This window comes from Syngnathus floridae, chromosome 6, assembly GCF_059516105.1.
Source record: "Syngnathus floridae isolate MCC-2025c chromosome 6, RoL_Sflo_1.0, whole genome shotgun sequence".
Classification (NCBI taxonomy): Eukaryota; Metazoa; Chordata; class Actinopteri; order Syngnathiformes; family Syngnathidae; genus Syngnathus; species Syngnathus floridae.
In genome coordinates this window covers 18,860,496-18,882,502 of record NC_142418.1, presented here as the reverse complement: position 1 = coordinate 18,882,502, position 22,007 = coordinate 18,860,496, and the positions used below count along the sequence as shown (strand labels likewise).

At 56.1% G+C, this 22,007-nt stretch overlaps 5 protein-coding genes across 8 annotated transcripts; 1 reads left to right on the top strand and 4 right to left on the bottom strand.

Annotated features, from left to right (window-relative positions):
• Positions 1–130: 130 nt before the first annotated feature.
• On the bottom strand, positions 131–2,372 carry LOC148397161 (hyaluronidase-like). The gene is made up of 5 exons (XM_088377828.1): positions 2,219–2,372; positions 1,679–1,919; positions 882–1,616; positions 721–810; positions 131–620 (listed from the first exon to the last, which is right to left on the bottom strand). Exons 2-5 carry the CDS (start codon positions 1,916–1,918, stop codon positions 288–290), a joined length of 1,398 nt encoding a protein of 465 aa, XP_088233954.1. The 5' UTR covers position 1,919; positions 2,219–2,372; the 3' UTR covers positions 131–287.
• A 51-nt stretch (positions 2,373–2,423) lies between these two features.
• On the bottom strand, positions 2,424–7,464 carry hyal4 (hyaluronidase 4). 2 transcript variants are annotated; one of them, XM_088377825.1, is made up of 5 exons: positions 7,361–7,464; positions 5,379–5,930; positions 4,897–5,304; positions 4,514–4,603; positions 2,424–3,532 (listed from the first exon to the last, which is right to left on the bottom strand). In XM_088377825.1, the coding sequence occupies exons 2-5, from the start codon at positions 5,904–5,906 to the stop codon at positions 2,999–3,001; spliced, it is 1,560 nt and encodes a 519-aa protein (XP_088233951.1). In that variant the 5' UTR covers positions 5,907–5,930; positions 7,361–7,464; the 3' UTR covers positions 2,424–2,998. The 2 variants fall into 2 exon arrangements, with proteins under 2 accessions (XP_088233951.1, XP_088233953.1); XM_088377827.1 differs by lacking the exon at positions 4,514–4,603.
• An 855-nt stretch (positions 7,465–8,319) lies between these two features.
• Positions 8,320–10,399, bottom strand: hyal6 (hyaluronoglucosaminidase 6). 2 transcript variants are annotated; one of them, XM_088377819.1, is made up of 3 exons: positions 9,405–10,399; positions 9,243–9,332; positions 8,575–9,163 (listed from the first exon to the last, which is right to left on the bottom strand). In XM_088377819.1, the coding sequence occupies exons 1-3, from the start codon at positions 10,329–10,331 to the stop codon at positions 8,735–8,737; spliced, it is 1,446 nt and encodes a 481-aa protein (XP_088233945.1). In that variant the 5' UTR covers positions 10,332–10,399; the 3' UTR covers positions 8,575–8,734. The 2 variants fall into 2 exon arrangements, with proteins under 2 accessions (XP_088233944.1, XP_088233945.1); XM_088377818.1 differs by having other exon boundaries at positions 8,320–9,332.
• Positions 10,400–12,209: 1,810 nt separating this feature from the next.
• On the bottom strand, positions 12,210–17,243 carry iqub (IQ motif and ubiquitin domain containing). Its single transcript, XM_088377815.1, has 11 exons — positions 15,219–17,243; positions 14,964–15,116; positions 14,706–14,884; positions 14,459–14,614; positions 14,097–14,307; positions 13,847–14,022; positions 13,606–13,776; positions 13,353–13,529; positions 13,029–13,277; positions 12,770–12,955; positions 12,210–12,673 (listed from the first exon to the last, which is right to left on the bottom strand). Exons 1-11 carry the CDS (start codon positions 16,090–16,092, stop codon positions 12,521–12,523), a joined length of 2,685 nt encoding a protein of 894 aa, XP_088233941.1. The 5' UTR covers positions 16,093–17,243; the 3' UTR covers positions 12,210–12,520.
• Positions 14,887–21,974, top strand: LOC148397157 (actin nucleation-promoting factor WASL-like). 2 transcript variants are annotated; one of them, XM_088377823.1, is made up of 11 exons: positions 14,892–17,423; positions 17,876–18,010; positions 18,077–18,163; positions 18,476–18,572; positions 18,842–18,865; positions 19,591–19,777; positions 19,934–19,976; positions 20,188–20,341; positions 20,537–21,099; positions 21,160–21,262; positions 21,331–21,974. In XM_088377823.1, the coding sequence occupies exons 1-11, from the start codon at positions 17,319–17,321 to the stop codon at positions 21,390–21,392; spliced, it is 1,560 nt and encodes a 519-aa protein (XP_088233949.1). In that variant the 5' UTR covers positions 14,892–17,318; the 3' UTR covers positions 21,393–21,974. The 2 variants fall into 2 exon arrangements, with proteins under 2 accessions (XP_088233950.1, XP_088233949.1); XM_088377824.1 differs by lacking the exon at positions 18,842–18,865 and having other exon boundaries at positions 14,887–17,423.
• Positions 21,975–22,007: the final 33 nt, after the last annotated feature.

The following is a 22,007-nucleotide window of genomic DNA, read 5'->3' as shown; positions in this document are numbered from 1 at the left end:
TTTCTCCGAGTACGTCACGTCCTCGCTTTTGTGACTTTTGTTTTAAAGTTGACAAAGAAATTTGAAGGAAATTGAAAAAAAAAAAACCAAGGTTTTGGCCTTTGTGTGGAAAAATCAAACTCCACTCGCATTGCTGTCAACATTTTTATTGAAGACCATCTACACATTCAATCAAAGTTGAAATGGCATCATGGCCTAGTTACCGACATGGACACAAGGCAAAAAGTCGGAAGTGGAAGAAGTCGGTCGGCGCCGCTCGTGCGCGGAGGCCGCCGCGCCGGACCTCGTCACACCTTGATGACCTGGATGGCGGCGGGCGGCGGCGCCAGTCGCGGCTCGCACTCTTGTCCGGCGTAGCACTGACACGTGAAGTCGCGGGCCCAGGCATCCCGCTGCTGGTGGGACGGCAGGCCCACGGCCACGTACTTCCCGTCGGCTCGCAGGATGTCAAAGCGGGCGGCGTCCAGGTGGAGGTAGACGGGCGCGTCGTAGTTCCGCCGGACGCAGCGGCCGCGTCCTTGGCAGAGGGCCCGGCTGCACAACACGGCCGCCGCCGTCACGTTGGCGAGATACGGGTTGAGCGTGGACCTCAAGTAGTCGGACAGCGACTGGCAGGAGGCCTGAAAGACAGACGGCGCGCTTTCTGGATTGGTCGCCAGTGCCAGTCAATCACAAAGGAAGAAGAGCAAAATTGGCGCGGTGGCTTGTTGCCATGGTTACCTCGTCATTGTAGTCTCTGCTCCCGCCCCACATGACCACGCCGGCGGCCCCCAGAGCGGCCGACTCGCCCACCGTGCTCACCAGATCCACCTGCAAAGTCAGGCACACTCGAATTGGCCGGGCCAGGCTCAGTCGGGCTCAGGCTCAGGCTCAGGACTTACAGCGCTCTCAAAAATGCCCTTCCGGCCTCGATACAGGGGTCTGGAGTAGACGTAGACGGGCGAGGTGTAGCGGCGTTTGGGCAGCGCGGCCACCCGCAAGGCCTCGCGCACCCGGTGCCGCACGTAGAGAGCCGCCCGGGGCGAGTTCCTCAGGGCGGGGTGCAGGTAGACGGATGGGAAGAAGGCGGTGCTGCGCTCCCACAGCCACAGCAGCTCCCGGTTCTGCCGGCGGGCCTTGGCTGAGCAGCGGCCCGTGTAGTTGTCCCTGTCCCAGCCGTAGTTGTAGCAGTAAGGGAAGAGGTAAAAGCCCCAGCGGCGGCTGGGGCGCTCCCCGACTCCCAGCTTGATGGTTTTCTCCATGAAGCTCCTGGCGGCGCTCTGGAACTGATCTACTGCCAACCGGAAGATTTGATTTAGGGATGAGAACGGGGAGGCTTGCAAGGCGCTAGCCAAGGACAGCCTTTGGTAGATGCGCTTGGCCCCCCAGTTCTGGGCCCACAGGGGGCGCCAGGACTCCCAGTCTATGACGGCCAGGCCGGGGGACTGGTCCTCGGCTATGTCGTGGTGGATTTGCCGCCTGGCCCTGAGCAGGTGTGCCGTCAGGTTGCCGTTTTGAGGGATGCCGCCCTGGCGGCGGGCCCGCCTGCCGAGGTCCATCTTGGGGTAGAGGCCCAGCCGGTCCTCGTAGAAGATGGTCAGGAACTGGCCTGGAACCGAGGCCGGCGCGGTCACCGCCTGCGTGCGAGCCGACAGAGCTTCGTCAAGCTTGATCGGAGCTGAAAGCCGCCCGGCCTCACCTGGAAGGCCGAAGTGTCCAGTGGGATGTCCAGACGCTGGCACTGCTCAGTGCGGGCGTTCCAAATGGCCACGAAAGGGTGCCCGGGGATCAGGGGCGGCTCGGTGGGTGGCGGCTCGGTGGGTGGCGGCTCGGTGGGTGACGGCGGCGGCGGCGGCGGCGTCGAGGCCGTAGCGCTCAGGATGAGGCAGGACAGCAAGCGCAAGCGCAACAACGTCCCCATGCTCATGCTCATGCTCATGCTGGGGACGGACAGAAGAAGACGACACTTTGACATCTATCGCTCCATTTCAGCGCTGGCTCGGTCGGCTTCGTTGGAGTCACTTGAGAGCACGTTGAAGACGTGAACGAGAGTTTGATTGCGAAAATGCATTCAATGAGTGCACGTTAACCTTTTGATCCACCTCATATTAAAAGCCCCAATGAAACATCAGATTGTGATTGGGAGAGGTGTAAATCGAAAATAGATACACTATATGAAATTCATCAAAAATAAAAGTCAATCTTTTTCTGTTGGAATGGGAGCAAAATAAGTTTGTACCTGCGTCTCTCCTCTGCGTCGGTCAAGTGTCAAGTTGACGCTGCTGCTGCTTTTTGGCTACTTCTCGTGTCAAACAAGAAACGACGCGGCACTTGGCCAAGTCATTCTGGGTTTATCAGCAATCAGCCATCTGCTCTTGCTGTTTGCGTCTTCCTCTTTTAGACGGACCGATGCTTTTGTGTTCACGTTCAAAGACGAGCTAAAGTGGAATTGGAAACGTGCTTTATTGGCAGTGCCTTTACATTCGGGTGCTGCACGTTTCACTTTACAATCACAACGTTACAAAAGAACAAAAAGAAAAAACAGTCATTGTTGCAGTGGAGTGAGATGAAAACAACAACAACAACAACAACAAGTGCTACATGCTGGAGCACCCAGCAAAACACTTGGTGGATTGGCACATTCCGGACAGGTACCAAACACAGCGTGTATTATTTGATTTCTATTGTTCGTAGGCCTTGGCTGAGGTATCTGGACAAGTTCTCACACACACGCTTGTCCAACTTCTGAAGAGGAGGGAGGAAGTGAAGAACCACAAAAAAAACGCCAAGTCATGACTTGAACTTTCAGCAATTCAGTTAGGGGAGGAAAAACTTTTGCTTGCACTCATGAAATTAGCGTCGGTGTCTAAAGTCGTACCGGCTTTGTTTTTGATGAAGGTGGAGGCTAAGAATTGGAGAACCATTTGAAGTATTACTGCATGGCCTTGACCTTTGGTTTTTGCCTTCAAGTCATTACATTCTTAGGAGCTGCGCTAGCTGTAGCACGCTAGCGGCCGTGTTAGCACGCTAACACACATTCCAATGTCTCGAGCGTTCCTCGGAAGTTCAGCAGGAGCATCAAAAGCGTGAGGAGACCGGCGGGGCCTGCGGCGAGGCCTGCGGCGGGCGACGCCCCACTGCGGCCCTCGTCCGCCTGCTCGTCCTCCCACTCGCTCCTCCGCCGCTCGTCGTCGTCCCGGTCGAGGCCGCGGCCGGCGTCGTCCTCTGGCACCTCGTTGGCGCTATGGCAGCGCTCCCCTAGGTGGCCCTCGTAGCAATGGCAGCGGAAGCGCTCGGCCAGCGTTTGGAGGGCCCGCGGCGAGTGGCGCCCGCTGACGACGAAGCCGCCGTCCGAGCCGTCGCCCCCCGCGGGGCGGATGCTGTAGCTGTCGGCGTCCAGGTGGAGGTAGTGGCGTGCGCCGGGGTTGCGGCGGACGCAGCGCCCGTTGTTCTGGCACAGGAAGCGGCTGCAGAACTCGGCGGCCCGCGTCACGTTGGTGATGTACTGGCCCAGCCGGTGGTTCAGGAACCAGCGCACCTTGCTGCAGTTGTGCTACAGCACGAGAAAAAGAGAAAACAAACATCCAAATCGACCACCCAGAAGTCATGACGCAACTTTCAAGTGCCGCATTTGGATGTGTTTTGTGTGCTCATCATTTTTGCCACAGCACATGAACATGATGTTTTTCTTGGAGCCAAAACAGTTAGTTGAAAGGGTAGAAGAAGAAAGAAAGTCGATGAGAATCAAAGCATTGTTGTTGGCGCGCGCGCACGCACGCACGCACGCACGCAAAGTGAGCGCCAAAACAATTCCAGGCGCCGCAGGAAGAGACGACGTCCGTCCGTCCGTCCGTCCGTCCGCAACAAAGACAAACGGCGACCGCACCAAAGTCAAACGACGCGGCGCGACGTCAGGCACACTTGTCACGAATGAAAAGCTCGTTTTGAACCCTTGAATCTTCCCAAGACAAAAGTGTCCACTAGACGGCAGCATGGCCTTCAAGACACAGACACTTTGAACTGTGGATTTTCAGACCAAGCTATGAAGTCACTCAGTCGGAGATGAATGGCGGTGGCCTATTTGGGAGGACTCTCATTTATTTTCTTGATTTATTTCTCTTTTAATTGCCTCGTAAACAACAATGAATAAAGGCATTGTTTCGTGTTAAATACGTCGTATTTTTTCCCAGTGTTGAAAAGAGGAACCTTACTTATGTTCCATATGGCCATGTTGTTAAGGGACGCAGTTAATTGACGCACTCGCGTCAGGACAACTTACTGCTTGGCCCCTGATTAGTTTGGTTCCTTTTCAGCGCAATATTGTGCAATTTGCTTATTTAGTCTTTGTTTTGCAAGCTAAGTGGGTTTGTGTTGGAACAGTATTAGCTGTAAAAGAAGACAAACGCCATCCTGCTGCCATCACTTTTTGGAAAGGTACAATTGCAATTTAGCCCAGGTGTCAACTTTCGCTTTTCCTATGGCATGGGTAATCATGTGATTGTCAGATGTGAGCGTTTTGCAATGGGCTGCTCACCCGCGACGTGGTCAGGTTGAGGTCGCCCCAAATGACAAAGCCGGCGGCCCCCAGCGCTGCGCTCTCGCCCATGGTGTGGACCAGATCCTTCTGCGCAGAGGACACGGCAAGGGTGAGTGAGTGACAGCGAGTGAGTGACAGTGAGTGAGTGAGTGAGTGAGTGAGTGAGTGAGTGAGCGAGCGAGCGAGCGAGCGAGCGAGCGTGCTGCTAGGCGTGGAACCGGTCAGCGTGGCGCTGCTTAACAAGGTGCTCTCCTTTTTTGGTTTGATTTGAAAAGCAAAAGAACCAAATAGGACACATTGACCCCTGACGCTTAGCAGGAAGCTATTTAGCATACAGCGACTCAGCACTTGACACGTTTTAAGCGAAAATTGCCCGTTACCGTGGTGAGAAAGGTGAGCGGCTCGTCACGGTACCCCAGCCGCAGGTAGACGTAGATGGGGAGCTCGTGGTCGCGGGAGGTGAGCGAGGCCACGCGCAGCGCCTCGCGCACGCGGTGGCGGGCAAAGCGCAGGCTGCCGGCGCTGCCGCCGTGCGCCTTGCGGATGGCCACGGACGGGAAGAGCGCCGTGCTGCTGTTCCACAGCCAGCGCAGCTCGTCGTTGCGCAGGCGCTCGGGCGCCGGGCACAGGCCCGTGTAGCCGTCCTCGTGCAGGTTGTAGTTGTGGCAGTCCGGGTAGAGGTAGAAGCCCCACAGGCCGTCGGGGCGCATGCGCGTGCCCAGCTGCAGCGTGCGCTGCATGAATTCCCGGGCGCTCTTCTCGAAGCGCCGCTGCGCCAGCTCCTCCACCTCAAAGGCAGCAGCAAAATGGCGTTCGATCAGCCGGACGGACGGACGGACGAGTCGGTGACGGCGGCCCTCACCTGCGCCGCCGTCACGTTGAGGTAGGCCTTGGCGGTCAGCTCCCGCGACTGGCGCCGGTACACGTCCTTCTTGTGCCAGTTGCGGCTCCACTGCGGGCGCCAGAACTCCCAGTCGATGACGGCCAGGCCGCGGAAGTCTCGGGCGGGGATGAAGTGCTGGATGTCTCGGTAGGCCTTGAGCAGGTGCACGTCCAGGCTGCCGTTCTGCGGCACGCCGCCGTGCAGCGCCTCGCCCTGCGCCGTGTAGCGCGGGTAGTAGCCCAGCCGGTTGGCGTAGAAGATGGTCACGTTCTGGCCCGTCCAGTCGGCGCGGGGGCTGCCGCGGATGTGGAACAGGCCGTCCAGCTCCATGCTGACGTTGTACTTGATGGCGCACATGTCCAGCGGCGCGTTCCAGGCCGCCACGAAGGGCCGGCGGCCCACCAGGGGAGGCCGGGCGGGCTTCTGGGCCGGCCCGCCGTGCGGCAGCAGGAGCAGCAGCCGGACGGTCAGGGCCAGCCGGAGCCCCGCGGGCGTCCCGCCGGCCATCAGGCGGGGGGGCCGGCCGTCGTCCTGACGAGAGCGGGACAAATATTCAAAGATGTTGTCGCCGCATCAGGACAAAACTATTGGGACAATGACTGGCGCCTCCCAATATCTGGGCAAGGGGCTGCATCCATCCCTTTCTGGACAGGTCACGCAGGTCACGTGACCCGCAAGGACCCCGCCGAGTCAAAAGAGGAGACGAAGCATGGAGGACAGGCGCTCCCTCCCTCCCTCTCGCCAAGAGTCTTCTTGCGGTTTGCCGCCGTCGGGCTCTCCCACGACTCCCGCCAGAGGACTCGGGTCCTCCTTTCGCGGGCCCCAACTGGAGGCATGTCATAAAGAAAAAAGAAAAAGAGCGAGCTCACGGCGGAAGCGCGGCCCCTCCTCGGTGGGACTTTCCAACATTGGGTCTTTGCTTTGGGGGCAAACAGGGGGCTTCCCCTGTTTGCCCCCAAAGCATCTTGGGTCAAGGCGGACCATGCTCACGAAGGCGTCAAGTCGGGCACCCGTGGGGCTCCCTGTGACATCTTTTCACGTTGCTACAAAGATAGCGTATCGACTGTTGCTTGCGACTGAAAGACAAACAACGACCCGGTGGAGGAATGCACGCTCAAGGCCGCCGCCGCCGTGTTTGCTGCTGGCCTTGCCCACGCAGCCAATTGAAAGAAACGACATCTACAACAGGAAGCGGCAAAGCAGCTTCCATCTCACGCTGGCGTTTTAGCCAGTTGGAAACGTCTCAGAAGAGAACGAAGCACGCTCCCCCTCTCTCGACACGGCCGCCTGGAAGCGATTAGCCAGCGTTTGTTGAGGCCTGCGGTTCTTGCGGCTTCTGCTCGCGGGACGGATCGGCCGTCTGATTGTCTCCGCTGGAAAATGTTATGAATTTCACACACACGCCGGTTTTGCCAGCACCTCACCTTTGGATCGCCCCCTCCTCAAAGATTCCAAAGCCAATCATGGACAAGAATATGCACAAAAACAGAATGAGCAAAATAGTGCATTTGATGAAGCCCCCCCCCCCATCTGTCACATGGCACCTTCAGCCTCTTTACAAAAGCCACGCCAAGGCAACATTTTGGATTTTGAAAATGGACCACGCTCTTTTCTTTTGCTGACCAAATCATATTTTACGGCTTCTTTTTTTGCCAAAATGTCGAAAGGTATTGAGGTCTCGACGCCTCCTGGAGCACTTTTGCAAAAGGTGGAAAAAGTGTCACCGGCGCCTCTCCCACCTGCGTCGCTCGCCACTTTAACGACGAGCTCGGCCGAGCCGTCTCCGCTCACGGCCTTGGCCGCAATTGCGTAAACATCTCCATGCCCCTCCAAAGTGCCACTTTGGAAACACAGAAGGAGGCGAGCCAACATTCCTGGCGTGAACATTCCAGCGTGACAGGCGCCGGCCGGATGGCTCCCAAAATAAGTGGCGCAAAAACAAAGCGGCGTCGGTGGCTCACCTGTCGATGAGACGGCGCGCTTGCTCGCTCTTGTTCATGTCTGCCCCAAACTCATTGCCCCAATCCATCCATCCATCCATCCATCCATCCATCCATCCATCCATGTGCTCCTCTGTGTGGGAGACAAAACCACTGCGCTGGTCTTTATAGCGGAGGAGGAGGGAGGCGGGAGAGCCTTACCATGACGTTGAAGGAGAAGGCGAGAGACATCCTCACTCAAAGAGGGCCAGGGGGGGGAGGCTTTCAATCCCTTGGCACGAGTCTCCAAACAGGAACGTGAACGCTCCAGCACTTGGTTGTCGTTCACACTGCCACCACCAACAATTGAGATTTTTGGGGTTTTTTTCTTATTCTTGCGCAATCGGATTTTACTCTCCATTTGTAGCCGTGACATTTCGAGGGAAAAAAAATCCTGACCTTCTACCTTAATTCATCAGTGTGATCAAATATAGTATGTATGGAATCAGCGCACCCCAAAACACATCTGGAAAAGTTGACTTGAATCTACAAAATGGTTGAGCCTTTGGGTTCCAGATGGAACAGCAGTCAGCGTGGTTTTGTTCGAGCCAGGCGAGAAGCCGTTTCGATACAAAACGGAGGCCGGGACGGCAGCCATGTTGTTCTTCTGGCTGAAACAGTCCGACTCCCAGGATTTACGTATGTGCATGGCCCATCATCCCTGGTGACTCACTTCCACGATTATATGCAACTGAGCGCGATTCTGCTTTCTTGTCTTTCCAAGCCTTTCTTTTTTCTTCTTTTTTTTTTAAAGTGGGTGTTGCAGGCATACCGGTGACAAGATGAAGAACATCAGGATGAACACACCGTGGACTTTGGCTTGCACCTGAGTTGACCTTTTCTTTTGGAATCTTCTCGCATTTGCCTTACAAGTTAACCACTTGCATCTCAAATGGTCTTTCCCCGTTGAAATGAATGCAACTTCTGCCCCCCAAATGTTTTTTTAATGAGGAACAAATTCACATTCACTAAAAACATACAGTCGTGGCATCATCGAGTCGACCGAAAGCTTCCTTCCGATTGGCCGCCGTGCTGCTACGCCCGTCTTGGCCACCTGGGGGCGCCGTCATAGTCAGCGCTGCTTATCGAGACATCCCGTTTGCAGCACGAATGAGTCGTTCCTCAGAGATGCTAACAATTGTGAGTTTAGCTCGATTGTCTGTCTACGTGTGCTGCTGCGCTGTTTGCATTCAGTCCTTTGCACTAGCAGTTGCCTCACCAACTGAATTGCTAGCTGTGATGTCACATCTGGTTTCCCCTCCTCATCTGGCCCGTTTAACGGCACTCGAGAAAATTTGGGACTTTCCGCAGCGGCGTAAAGCCAGCCGACAGGAAGCGACTGGACGGAGCGCGCGTTCAGACAAAGAGACACTTGACGAGAAGACAGATGCCCAGCAGCGTCACCGTGCACAGGCAGGAGATGTGAAGCCAGAGGAGCGAGAAGAGGTCCCCCGGCGGGCGGGGCACCTGGGGAACCTCGCAGTGGACCCCCGTCCAGCCCTGGTAGCACTGGCAGCTGAACTTGTGCTTCATGTCCAGGACGTCCCGGCGGTGGAGGCGGCCAGCCACGTGGAAGCGGGGGCCCACCGGCGCCCACCGCCGCCGCCGGACGCTGAAGGATCGCGGGTTGAGGTGCAGGTAGGCGCCCGAGTCCAGGCTCTTGCGCACGCAGCGGCCGTTCTTCTTGCACAGCGCCTTGCTGCACAGCTTGGCGGCCGACGTCACGTTGACCACGTAGTGGCCCAGCGCCCCGTCGATGTACGTCTTGACCGTCAGGCAGTTCCTCTGACCAACAAAAGACGGAATATTTCTTTTCGCTACGAGTGAAAACAGCGCCCTGGTGCCCGTCCGACACGGTCGTCACCTGCGATCTGGCGTACTCGGACGAACCCCAGAGGACGACGCCGGACGCCCCCAGGGCGGCGCTTTCGCCGATGGTGTGCACCAGGTCGCTCTGAGCGAGACGCAGAAGGAGAAAAACTGAGCCGGGCCGAGAGCGAGGCGGCGGGTCGGAGCGCCGGCTTACCTCTGACAGAACGGCAAAGGTGTAGGCGTAGAAGGGTCTGGAGTAGACAAAGACGGGCAAGGTGACGTCGGGGCGCGCGATGGCGGCGATCCTCATGGCCTCCTTGACCCGGTAGTGGACGAACTTGACGGCGTCGGGCGAGGACTTGAGCTCGTAGTCCAGGTAGATGGACGGGTACAAGGCGCTGCTCTCCTTCCACAGCCACATCAGGTGGTCGTTGCGCACGTGCTCCACGTTGGGGCACTCGCCCGTGTAGCGCCGCGGCGGCCGCTGCTTGTAGCCGTAGTTGTAGCAGTCGGGGAAGAGGTAGAAGCCCCACAAGCCGTGCGGGCGGCGAGCCGCGGCCAAGGCCAGCGTCCCGTTCATGAAGGCCCGCCCGGCCCTCTCGAAGCTCTCCTTGGCCTCCTTCTCCACTTTGCTCTCGGGCCAGTCGGGGTGGAGCCTCCGGATCTGCTCCTTGGACTTGTTGCGGTAGATGTCCTTGGCGCCCCAGTTGCGCACCCACTGGGGTCTCCAGTTCTCCCAGTCGATCACGCCCAGCCCTCGGAAGTCCTTGTGAGGGATCAGCTTGTCGATGTCGCCGCGGGCTTTGCTCAGATGTTTGGAGAGGCTCTGGTTCTGCGGGAGCCCGCCGTTGACGGCCAGCCCCGCGTTGGAGTAGTAGGGGTAGTAGCCCAGGTGGCTGTGGTAGAAGATGGTCACGTTGGGGCCGCTCAGGGTCTCGTTGACGTTGGCCACGATGTCGAAGACGCTCAGGTCCAGGTCCACCCGGAAGCGCAGGCGGCACGGCTCGGTGGGAGCGTTCCACACCACCACGAAGGGCCGGTGAGGGATGAGCGGCGCCCGGGCCGGCCTCTGCCCGTCCCCGCGGGCGCCCGAGCTCGCCCAGCAGCCCAGCGCCAGGACCCACAGCCCCGTCGACGCCATGTGCCCCCGACGCCGGCCGTGCGGCAATTAGCGGGCGGGCCGGAGGCGCCGCGGCTCCGACCGGCGCATTAAGGGCTTGGTTGGGCGCACACAATGGGAAGGCATGGGATGGGACGGGTGAGGGGACACTGTGAGCGTGCCAAAGAATGCGCCCCACTTAGGCTGCGGCATGAGTGAAGCTCGCCCCGCTCGGGATGAAAAAGAACCTTTTTCATGGACTCGTAAATATTCCAACAAGAGACTCGGGCGGCGTACACCGAAGCTCGGGAGCTCCCGTGCGAGACCTTCTCGCGTGGGAGGCCCCGACGAGGCCTCGCGTCCCAGACGTGCCGGCGATTCCGACTTTGAGGAGCCTCTCGAGGATTTGAATGATTGCGGGAGGAAAGCAGAGCTGGCAGAGGCAACATGAGGATTACTCACAGCGTTCCGTCATGTTGAGCAAAACCTCAGCAGGAGGAGGAGGAGGAGGAGGTTTTGCTCGGCCCAGTGCGGCGAGTCCCGCCGACCGACCGCCCGCAAAAACCCAAGTGCAAGACACGCCAGGCCAGAGCAGACCACAAGAGAGTTGCAATGAAGCCACCCTGAGTTCACGTCGCGCTCCCTGACACCAAAAGCCAATTGGCGAGATTTGAATCGTCCGTCACAGAGGATTTGGCCCCAAAGTCTCCTCGAAGACATTTGGGGCTGACTTTGTGAGGATGATATGAGCCTCCCGACCAGCAGGTAGCGCCGGTCCAAAACTCGCTGGTAGTTGCGCACAAGGTGTTTTCTCGCTAAAAAAGCTGCTTTGTTTTGGGACAAACAGGGTTTGGTGATTTATAGATATTTTTAATGAGTATTCCGATCATTATTGGCAAAAAAAAAAAAAAAAAATTGGAGGGAAGAAATTTTATTGTTAGAAGGATTGCTATTGCGACGACACATTATCAGTAGGGTAAAACTAACCTGTCTCACGTTTATTAAAAAATGAATTAGGACTTTCTTTCAAAAATGGATTTGAAAATATATTACGACGGTGTCTATGTTGAACTTATTGCTCGGGAAAGTCAAGGCACTCGTAACTACATCTCGAGGCGCCACGGTATGTCTACATTGACCAGTTGTTTTTGGAGTGAGCGAATTCGGGCCACCCACCCCGACCCGACCCGATCCGATCAATGTGGAACACATGAAATATTCTTTGGGCTGGCTGCAAGGTTCGTGTGCGCACATGGTGGAAAATATGAAACGGCTACTAAATGTCAACAAAAGACATGAGGATTAGAAAGAGGGAGGATTGGGGAGGTCGTGGCATTCTAAAGGCATTCAAACAAAAAGTCGTCTTTTTGTTTGTTTTAATGCCTTGAGTGAGTGAGGATTGTTCAAAGTGTAACGAGCACAGTGATGTGGATTATTGATGGCGTGGTTTTCAGTCAGCGTGCGGTTTTTTTTTTTTTGGGTAATGATTTTTATTAACGGCGCCTCTTAAGCGGAACAAGCTGTGTTATACATTTGGCAGCCTTGAAAATGTGCTGACTCAGACTTTCCTTTTGCGCTTGGATACGAGACGCCAACGGTGGCAAAACAACGTTATCGCGTCATCGCGCCGTTAGCATGCGTGACGTGAGCAGCGTTAGCAGCAGACGCCGATGGGATGCAGACCCGACGTTTTAGTTTAAAAAAACTACTGGGCAGAATTCTCTATTAGAGCATCGAATGCTTTTCCAAGGGAATCGACATCGGGCCATCTCTGCTTTTTACTTTCCGTTGCACAAACACAAAGCGATGAGAGGAGGTGATGAGTTGATGCAAAATTTTATATATATATATATATATATATATATATATATATATATATATATATATATATATATATATATATATATATATATATATATGTGTGTTTATGTGTGTGTGTATGTATGTATGTATGTATGTATGCAAGTAGTCTCTCCATGTGAGCAAGCTTGTTTCTGACCAGTTGGGTGTTTTTTCATTCCCTCGACAGTCCACCCTCGAGAATATAAACAAAAATGCTGCGGCATACGTTTGACTTGTCCATAATTCACAAGTGGATTCCATTTTGGTCATCTTGGGAAAATGACGCCCCATCATTTGCTTGTAAAATGACTTTGTGCTGTCACGCGGCGCCCCCTGCTGGCGGAAAGGCTGCACGGCAGTGGCCAAGGCCGAAAAGCTGCGGCGCTTTGTCACTTCCTGAGGGCTCCGCGTTTCTGGGCGGCGGCAGCGGCGGCGGCGGCGGCTTTGGCCGAGTGGGCGACCATGGTGGGGATCTGGTTGTAGTGGCGGCGCGCCAGCAGGTGTTTGTGCTCCACGCTGCGGACCACGGGCACGTCGTACACCTGCAGGAGAGTCTTCAAGTTCAACTATTGCTCCAAGGAGGAGGGACAGAACTGCAGCGCGGCGTAGCGTAGCGTAGCGCAGCGCGTGCGTCGGACCTTGAGCAAGTCCTCCACTAGGAGGTGAGCGTCCGTCTCGTCTTTGCAGAGCAGGACGCAGTTCCAGGGGCTCCAGTCCTTCTGGCGGTCCCAGCGGACCAGGACCAAGCTGTACAGGTCGCTGCAGCCGCTCAGGGTCGAGTGGGACCCCCAGATGACCTCCACCAGGTACTGGATGTCCTCCACCTGAAGGCAGCCTTAAACGCTTAACTCATTTGGGCTACAGAATCAATCCAAAAGTTGTTCTTGCTTTGGCCACCTGCAGGATGAAAGGGATGATGTTGTCCTTGTTGAGCAGAAGCTCAGCGTCCCTCAGCCGCTTCAGCATGTACTTGTAGCAGGAGAAGTCGTCGCGGCTGCCGGCGATGTTCCTGAGCCGGGTGCAGTCCAGGCAGCGGCGGCTCAGGTGGGAGCGGACGCAGGAGCGGAAGTAGGCCGAGCCCAGGTGGCGCTGGCAGCCGTGGCACAGGAACACGTCGTTCTTCAGCTGCGCCGTGCTCTGCGGCACCTGCACGACAGCGAGGACGTCAAGCGCTGTCGGGCCGGGTCGGCCGGCCTGGGTCGGCCTGGGTCGGGCTCTTACTTTGAGGTGCTTGGCCACCTCCGGGTTGAAACCCGGCGTGCGGATGAACTGCAGGAAGTACGTGCACAGCCTCTTGCGCAGCCCTTCCAGGTTGGCCTCCTTCACCTGCCGCCTCATCAGGTCCTCCTCTCTGCCGATCAGCTCCACAATGTCCCGAGTCAGCGGGCACGGGTGCTCCTGCGCCCGCCCGCCCGCCCGCCCGCGTGGCAAACATCAGCCATTGGACTTTTCTCCCGGTGGCCGGTGGCTTTACCTCCACAGTTTGCTTGAGGCAGAGGAGGATGTCCAGACGCTGCTCCGGGCTGACGGGCGACATGGCCACGCAGTCGTAGAGGTCGCCCAGTTCGCGGGCTCGGATGGTGTCGGGCGTGTCCATCTCGATCAGGCGGCCGTCCGCCCCCCGCCACTGGTGCGCCGTCGACGCCTGCAGCCAATCGAGTTACTTTTGCAATTATTTTCTTTTATTTTGGGGGCGGTCACGTTTGCATTCCGACCTTGTCCAGGAACTTCCTGACGGCTTTGTTGTAGTTGTTGCTCCTGATGGCGATGCCGTGGCGTCCGATGGTGGCGATGTACTGCGTCTCCTGCTCCAGGAGCGAGCACAGGGCGGCTTTCCTCTCGGCCCCCCGCAGCGTGGCGTTGATCTGACGCTCCTTGTCGCTCCGCCACTCTGAGTGCGGGCGGCACAGACGCGACGCCGACCTGACTACCTGCTCGTGATAAAAGGCGCAAAAGTGGACCTACTCTCCAGCGCGTTGTAGAGCAAGTTGAGGTCCTCCCTCTTGCGCGGTTGCATCCAGCGGCTGTGGCTGTCTTGAAGCTGCTCGGCCCGCTCCTCATGCCTCCTGCGCTCCTGAAGGTCCAGCCAGGCCAGACGGCGGTCGCGCTCCCGCCGCAGCCGGTCCACCGCCCGGCAGCTCAGCCAGCGCCGGATGTGCGCTTGCAGACGGATCACCTGCCGGGGGCGCGCCAGAGGTGGCCGTCATCCTCAATAGCTGGGTTTTTTTTTGTTGTTTTTTTTTTTGGGTGGCATTTCCTCCGTCCTCCTCAAAATCTCCTTTTTATTCATTTTTTGGGTGGCATTTCCTCAGAGTGTTGTTACTCACAGCTTTGAGGCGGGTATGGTGATACTCGTCGGCGGTGATGTAGTGGCCCGGGCTGAGCAGCCTGTCCTTCATGTTGGAGATGTAGCAGCCCACCTTGGTCATCTGCGTGGTGACGCTGGAGTCGCACTGCTGCGCCTGCAGCACCTGCTCGGCCGTCTGCGGCGCAGAGCCTCTGTGAGCGGCCTTTCTGGAGATGCGCTGCCTCCCGTCCTGTCCCATCCCGTCCCATCCCGGGCCGCTCCCTTACCTGCGCGTCTCGGCTGACGACGTCCACGCCTCGGCCAGGCCGGGCCCGGCGCGGGGTCTGGGAGGCGGCGTGGTGGTACTCGGTGCCGGTCAGCTTGTGCCTGTAGCCGCCCAGGAAGGCCTTCTGCGGGGCGGGGGGAGGCCCGCCGCGCGCCGACACGTCGGTCGGCGCGCTGTCGTCTGGGACGGGACACGCAAGGAGGAAGGACCTTCAACTGTGTGCCGACTTCCCAATTGAGCAGCCACGAGGTTCTCTTACCGGTTATCAGGCTCACATTGATGACGTCGGGATTCTCGTCCTGCTCCGAATCGGCACGGGCGGCCAGCGGCTCTGACGACGATGCGGTCGTCCCCGCAGCGACGGCACCGTGCGCCTGGGAACCGGGAGATTCCGAGAGGCGCCGCTCTCGCCCTGAGATGCAAGCGCACGGGTTTGTCATCAGTCAGCCAGCCAGCCAGCCGAACCTTTTCCAAGTCCCCATGATGCCTTGAACTGCTACGGTGTCCTCCTCACCTCCATCTGAGGTCTTCACTCCTGCAGAAGTCTCAGCCGCCTGATCCTCTTCCATAGGTGGTTCTGCTTGGTCGTCAGAGGAGAAAATCTCATCCTCATTCCCTGGTTCTCCTTGGTCCGCTAAGGTTTTGACTTGTGACGAGGGCTCATTCCCTTGTTCCACTTGGCTCCGTGGTTCCCTTTGGTCCTCAGATGTGCTTGCTCCTGGCAAGGTTTCGTTCTCAATCCCTGGTTGTCCTTGGTCATCCTCCAGTAAGGTCCCCTTTGCTCGTTCCTCCTCATTCACTGGTCCATCTTGCTCCTCAGTGGTGCTTACTCCTGGTAAGGACTCCTCCTCATTGACTGGTTCTTCTTGGTCATCAAAGGTGCTCACTCCTAGTATGGGTTCCTCATTTACTGGTTCTCCTTGGTCCTCAGAGGTGCTTACCTCTGGTAAGGGCTCCTCCTCATTGACTGGTTCTTCTTGGTCGTCAAAGGTGCTCACTCCTGGTATGGGTTCCTCATTTACTGGTTCTCCTTGGTCCTCAGAGGTGCTTACCTCTGGTAAGGGCTCCTCCTCATTTGCTGGTTCTTCTTGGTCGTCAAAGGTGCTCACTCCTGGTATGGGTTCCTCATTTACTGGTTCTCCTTGGTCCTCAGAGGTGCTTACCTCTGGTAAGGGCTCCTCCTCATTGACTGGTTCTCCTTGCTCCTCAAAGGTGCTTACTGGTAAGGACTCCTCCTCGTTTGCCGGTTCTCCTTGGTCCTCTGACTCTCGCAATGCTTCCTCCTTACGCTCCTCGCCTGCTTGTCCCTGGTTCTCCTCGCCTTGTGGTTCACCTTGGTTCTCTTCTGAATCTGGAGGAATAATTGTGTCCACCTCCTCGTCTGACATTTTATTTGAACTTTTGCTGTCAGCCACGATTTAGTGAGCTGTCGACTTCGAACAGTGGCATTCAACACCCCGCGACGTTTGCGTTTACACGTTGCCATAGTAATCACGTGGCAAGACTCCCGCCCCCCCCCTTCTTTATTAGCTCGTTGTCAAGGTCGCAACAAAACGTGACGTAGTTTGTGTGTCAGGTTTGATGACGAATTAGGGAAGCCCATCAGAAAATACGTTTTCAATGAATTAAATGCATTGTATGATTTAAAAGGAGGTGGGTGATAGTTCATGATCGCTCCAGAAACAATGCGTAGAATAAAAATGACACCTTTGACTATTCGCCATCCAATATGTTTAATTTGATGTATAAGCCTGCTTTCCCTTCATGCTTTGATCCGCTTTAACGCCACATAAGACCCTATCGGCGAGAAAAATGGCAGATTTTCTTCCTCGTGATACTGCCGGTTGAATTTGTTAAATTCGATGAGCGGTTGTTAACAATACGTCATTAATATTTGAGCACTTTTGGGGCTTTTTATTTGCACCGAAGCGTCGGCCATCTGGCCTGTGCGCGTGACGTCATCGCGGCAGCCCCGCCTCTCCCGTTTTGCCTCCGCCGAGAGCTGCAGTCTCGGACAAAACTACTTTTGTGTGAAAACGAATAAAAACAATGCGTCAAATAAAGCGTACTTAATCGTTAAAACGTATGATTGTGAAAGTAATGTGTAATTATCACATATAGTTGTGATGATTTACGACTTATTTGAGTCCACCCTTTGCTCTTAAACCTCGGGACACATTTGTAACGCGTCGCAGAAGTGCCCTCTGCTCATTCGCCCAAGTGGTACGCCCCATGTAGTTGCCATGTTGGACGGCAGAATCGCTGCTGCGGCCGCTGCTTCACTTTTAACGATGGAACTCTTGCCTGACGTCGTCTGAAGACGCCGACCAGGGCCGATAGTTTCCCTTGTTCCACACCTAAGAGAAGAATTTGATCGTTTTCGCGAAGGGAGCGTAGCTCAAGAAGACACGCCCGGGCCTTGGCCGCCCTCCAAAGTCAGCCAAGCCTGGCCGCAAATCGGCGGCGATGATCCGGCTGATGGAGGCCACTGCGTCCGCAGCCTGCGTGGACGTCGTGTGAATCCATTTGGTTTGGGCTTTCTTCTTTTTGGCTGGCTGGCTCGGGGTTTGTCGCACTCTCCTTGATTAGTGGCGCCTGCTCTAACATCAGTGCCATGAACAGTCACCCGCTGCCCCGCCGGGTCCCCAACGTGGGCTCGCTGCTGCTGACCCCGCAGGAGAACGACTGCCTGTTCGGCTACCTGGGCAGGAAATGCGCGGTGAGTTTGGGCTGCACCTGCGCCGGCCGGCAAATATGCGCCCGCCGGCCGGCCAGCTGGCCGGCCGCGCATCCACTTGGAATCTGCCGCATCACGTCTGAAGAGCTCCATCTAACGTTGATGAAATAGAGCGAACTCTGTATTGACGAATTCACTCTCAGTCAAGTCTGCCTTGATTTACACCACACACATGTCCATTTTTCCGTGCGAGTGCCTAGGACTGTCCTCCTCCTCCTCCTCCTAACTTCTTGGAGTGAAATTCTTTCGTAACCGATGTGACAAGTTGCAATAGAGTTCCTCGTCTTGATCTTCTACTCAAAAGCTGCAACACCACCATCCAACTCAAGATGAATGCTCTTGTGTTGTGCGTGTAGTTTAAAAGCTGATGGCGACACTTGGACGGTCCACAAGATTCCACGTGACGTTAACCCGTCGCGCGCGTCTTTGTGCAGACGCTGTGCTCGGCGGTGGTTCAGGTGTACGCCGCCGATCGGTCGTGCGGCTGGCTGAAGAAATGTTGCGGCGTGGCGTGTCTGGTCAAGGACAATCCGCAGCGCTCCTACTTCATCCGCGTCTTGGACATCAAGGTGAGTCCAACTGTCGGGAAACGTTCTGGGAATAAAGATGACTGATGATGTTGCGCTGTCGTACAGGAGGGGAGGACCATGTTTGAGCAGGAGCTCTACCACAACTTCGCCATCAGCTGTGCCAGGTCCTATTTCATCTCCTTTGTGGGGGATGTGAGTAGGAGTCCTCTCTAAGTCAATCATGGCAATAACGTTAGCGCTAAATTATGGGTGGCCCGAAAAAAATCGGTGCCCATTGAAATGCATTGGGAGGAAAGGAAAGTTGGAGCCTAACAAAAAACCCATTCCATGTGTGGCAAAGTAGGGGAAGTAAAACAGTAAACTATAAAAGGCCCATTTTCAACAAACAACAGTGACATTTCCTTCCTTCATGCGTGTGTGTGTGTGTGTGTGTGTGTGTGTGTGTGTGTGTGTGTGTGTGTGTGTGTGTGTGTGTGTGTGTGTGTGCGCACGCGCGCACATCAGAGCAACCAGGTGGGTTTGAACTTTGCCAGCGAAGAAGAAGCCAAACGCTTCCGAGTGTCCGTCAACGAGCTGCTCAACCGAAGACAACGCAAGACGGGCAAGTAGCTGCGCCTGACGACTATCTGCCCGTCGGTCTTCTTGCCACTACCTGTGTCACTAAGATGGTGGTGGCCATCTTGCTGCTTCTTTTCTTTTAGTGAGGAAGGATAAGCAGTTTGGAGAATGAATGACTGAATGACTTTTTTTTTCTCCCTCATCCTCCTCCTCCTTCTCATCTGTCACCTTGATGTTTTTCTTTCCTTTCCCACCTGCGTTCTTTCCACCTGGCTCCATTGGTAATTGTGTTCATTTGCTTTTGTTTTGCAGAGAAAAACGGTGTGTCTAAAAATGGTACGTTCCACTTTTTTTTTGGCAGCCATTTTTCACTTTCAGGCCACGTCCTCTAAATTGATCCAAGTACTTCTTTTTTTCTTGTTAGCGGGCTGCGAGGAATCAGACATTAGCGCTTAGCTTGAAAATGTGGCTCGTGGTTCCGTCTTTGCGTCAGGTTAATCCGCAACGCGGCGGGACGTGGCTCCATCTGTTGCGCGGCACGCGGCACGCAGGCTAACCTGCTAACCCGCTAACCTGCTGTTGCTGCGGCTAATCCGCAAGCTGCCACTTTGTGAACGGCGAGCCAAAGACAACTTGTTGACAAACAAAGCACACGGCGGCGGAGACAAAATGAACCTTCTCGTTCGTTTGTTCGTTCGTTCATCCGTTCGTTCGTTCATTCATTCATCCATTCGTTCGTTGGTTCAAATGGATTTTCAAAGCCATTCATCTTGACTGGCAGGTCTGCAAAGTGGTGCAAATGGTGCGCTTTCGTTTGGGCTCTTTGGTAAAAAATGTGGTCACTTTGTGACGGCGTGCGCTTCAACCCGGGAGAAGATCAAAGATGGTCAGATTTGGCGCAAGTGGCTGGCGCCGGTGAAGGGATTTGGATCGGGATTATTTGATGCGGATTAAGGATGCCGCTGAGCTCGATTGTGGAGATTACCAGCAATCGGAGGACGGAAGCTTGGAAAACCCGGCGACTGGGTTCTCGCGTTGGTCACGCGTGTCTCCCTCCGCAGGTCCCACGCTGCACATGGCCACGGTGGACATCAAGAACCCGGAGATCAACAACGTGCGGCTGCTCAACTCCCTGGGCTCGCAGTACCACGTGGTCAACAACGTGCTGGCTCAGCGCAGGGACAAGAAGAACAAAATCAAGAAGAAGAAGCTGACCAAGGCCGACATCGGCACGCCCAGCAACTTCCAGTCAGTGCGCCTTGCTTCCTACTTGCCGCTGGCGTTTATATCGCAAATGCAGTTCATCGTGTAGCATGCTAACTAGCATTTGGCACACTTAGCAAGCAGCCGTGCTAGAGCGTCTTCACTCTACTCTGTTTGCGTTTGTCCCATCTTGTCTTCCAGGCACATTGGGCACGTGGGCTGGGATCCAAACACGGGCTTTGATGTGAGTAACGCGCATGCACGCGCACGCACACGCACACACACGCAAGTGCGCCGCAACACAATAAGGACGTTGTGTATTGTGGTGGCTGCACTATGACGTCACTCAACAATAGCTTGTTGTTGTTGTTGTCGTCGCACACGTCAACATCCCTCCGAAACCTTGTGACTTGTTAGTAACACGGACGCCAACTTTGTATTTGTCTCCTTTTCAGCTCAACAATTTGGACCCCGAGCTGAAGAACCTATTTGACATGTGCGGCATCTCCGAGGCTCAGCTGAAGGACAAGGAAACCTCCAAGGTCATCTACGACTTCATCGAGAAGAAAGGAGGCGTGGAGGCCGTCAAGAACGAGCTCCGCAGGCAGGGTGAGTGAGTGAGTGAGTGAGTGAGTGAGTGAGTGAGTGAGTGAGTGAGTGAGTGAGTGAGTGAGTGAGTGAGTGAGTGAGTGAGTGAGTGAGTGAGTGAGTGAGTGAGTGAGTGAGTGATGGATGACTTTGCGTTGCGGGAGATCCTCATTGAAAGCTGGCTTACTCTTATTTGTTGTCATCTCCCTGGTGCAGCGCCGCCTCCGCCGCCCTCTCGGGGTGGCCCCCCTCCTCCCCCCCCACCCCCGCACAGCTCCGGCCCGCCTCCGCCCCCGTCCAGAGGAGGTCGCGGGGCTCCGCCTCCCCCGCCCCCTTCCCGCGCCCCCTCCTCTGCCCCTCCGCCCCCACCGCCGACCAGGCCGGGAACTTTGGGAGCCCCTCCCCCTCCTCCCACCAGAGGAGGCCTCCCCCACCACCCGCCTCCCTCGAACTCTTCCCCGCAAGGGACGCCGCCACCCCCTCCTCCCCCGCCGGCCCAGGCATCTTCGGCGGGTCGGGGCTTCTCCGCCCCACCCGCCCCGCCGCCGCCGCCGCCGCCCCCTCCGCCGGGCCCACCTCCCCCGCCGGAGCCAGACGACGTACGGGGCAACGCGGCTCGTTCTCCGCTCCCCGTCGGGAAGTCGGCGCTTCTAGAGCAGATTCGAGGCGGCGCCCAGCTGAAGAAGGTGGAGCAGAACCACAGAGAGCCGCCGGCCGGCGGAAGCGGCGGGCGGGACGCGCTGCTGGACCAGATACGCCAGGGCATCCAGCTCAAGACGGTACTATGCGTGCGGGATGACGTCATCGCCCGAACGGCGCTAACAACTCGGTTTCCGCAGGTGTCGGATCATCAGGAGTCCGGTCCACCGGCGCCCGCCGCGGGCATTGTGGGCGCCCTCATGGAAGTCATGCAAAAGAGGAGCAAAGCCATCCACTCGTCAGGTACCGCGCCCGGCCCCAAAAAGTCCGCAACATTTCCTGACGACAAACAATGCGTTTGCTGCTTTCAGACGACGAGGATGACGATGACGAGGATGAAGACTTTGAGGAAGATGACGAGTGGGACGACTGAATTCCGCCATTTTTCCCGCAGCAGACTCCAATGGTAGAAATGTTTGCGAGTATTTATATGGACTGGTTTACATTTTAAATTATTGTCTTTCCGTGAGAGCGGCCGTCGTCGTTGGGCGGCCGTCTTGAGAATGCACATTTCAGCGGAGGGTTTTTTTTTGTACGTGTCTCGTTTTCTCCCGTTTCCCTCCTAAATTGTTTTCCTTTGCCGAGACCAAAATGCTACTGTTAAAGCTACTTTTTCCTCCATTCTTATGACTGACTGGGGCGTTGATTTGCACAAGCGTTTGTTTTTCCTCGTCTTTGTCCGATGACATTTCATTCCTGAGCTCGGCCCACCGGCGAAGAAACTTTGCGACGTGGGTCCTCTTCGGCGCCGTGGACGGGCGGTGACGTCGCGCTCTTATGCAACGCAAATAACCCGAACCAAAATGTAGACGAGCTTTTAACGCTTTTGTTTTTAACCAGGGCAGACTGTGTGTGTGTGTGTGTGTGTGTGTGTGTGTGTGTGTGTGTGTGTATGCGTGCGTGTGTGGAGAGATCCCAAATTGTATACTTCAATAAATAAATGTTGCTATTTGCAGAGGAGTGTGCCGCCTCCTGCTTCGGGAGCCAC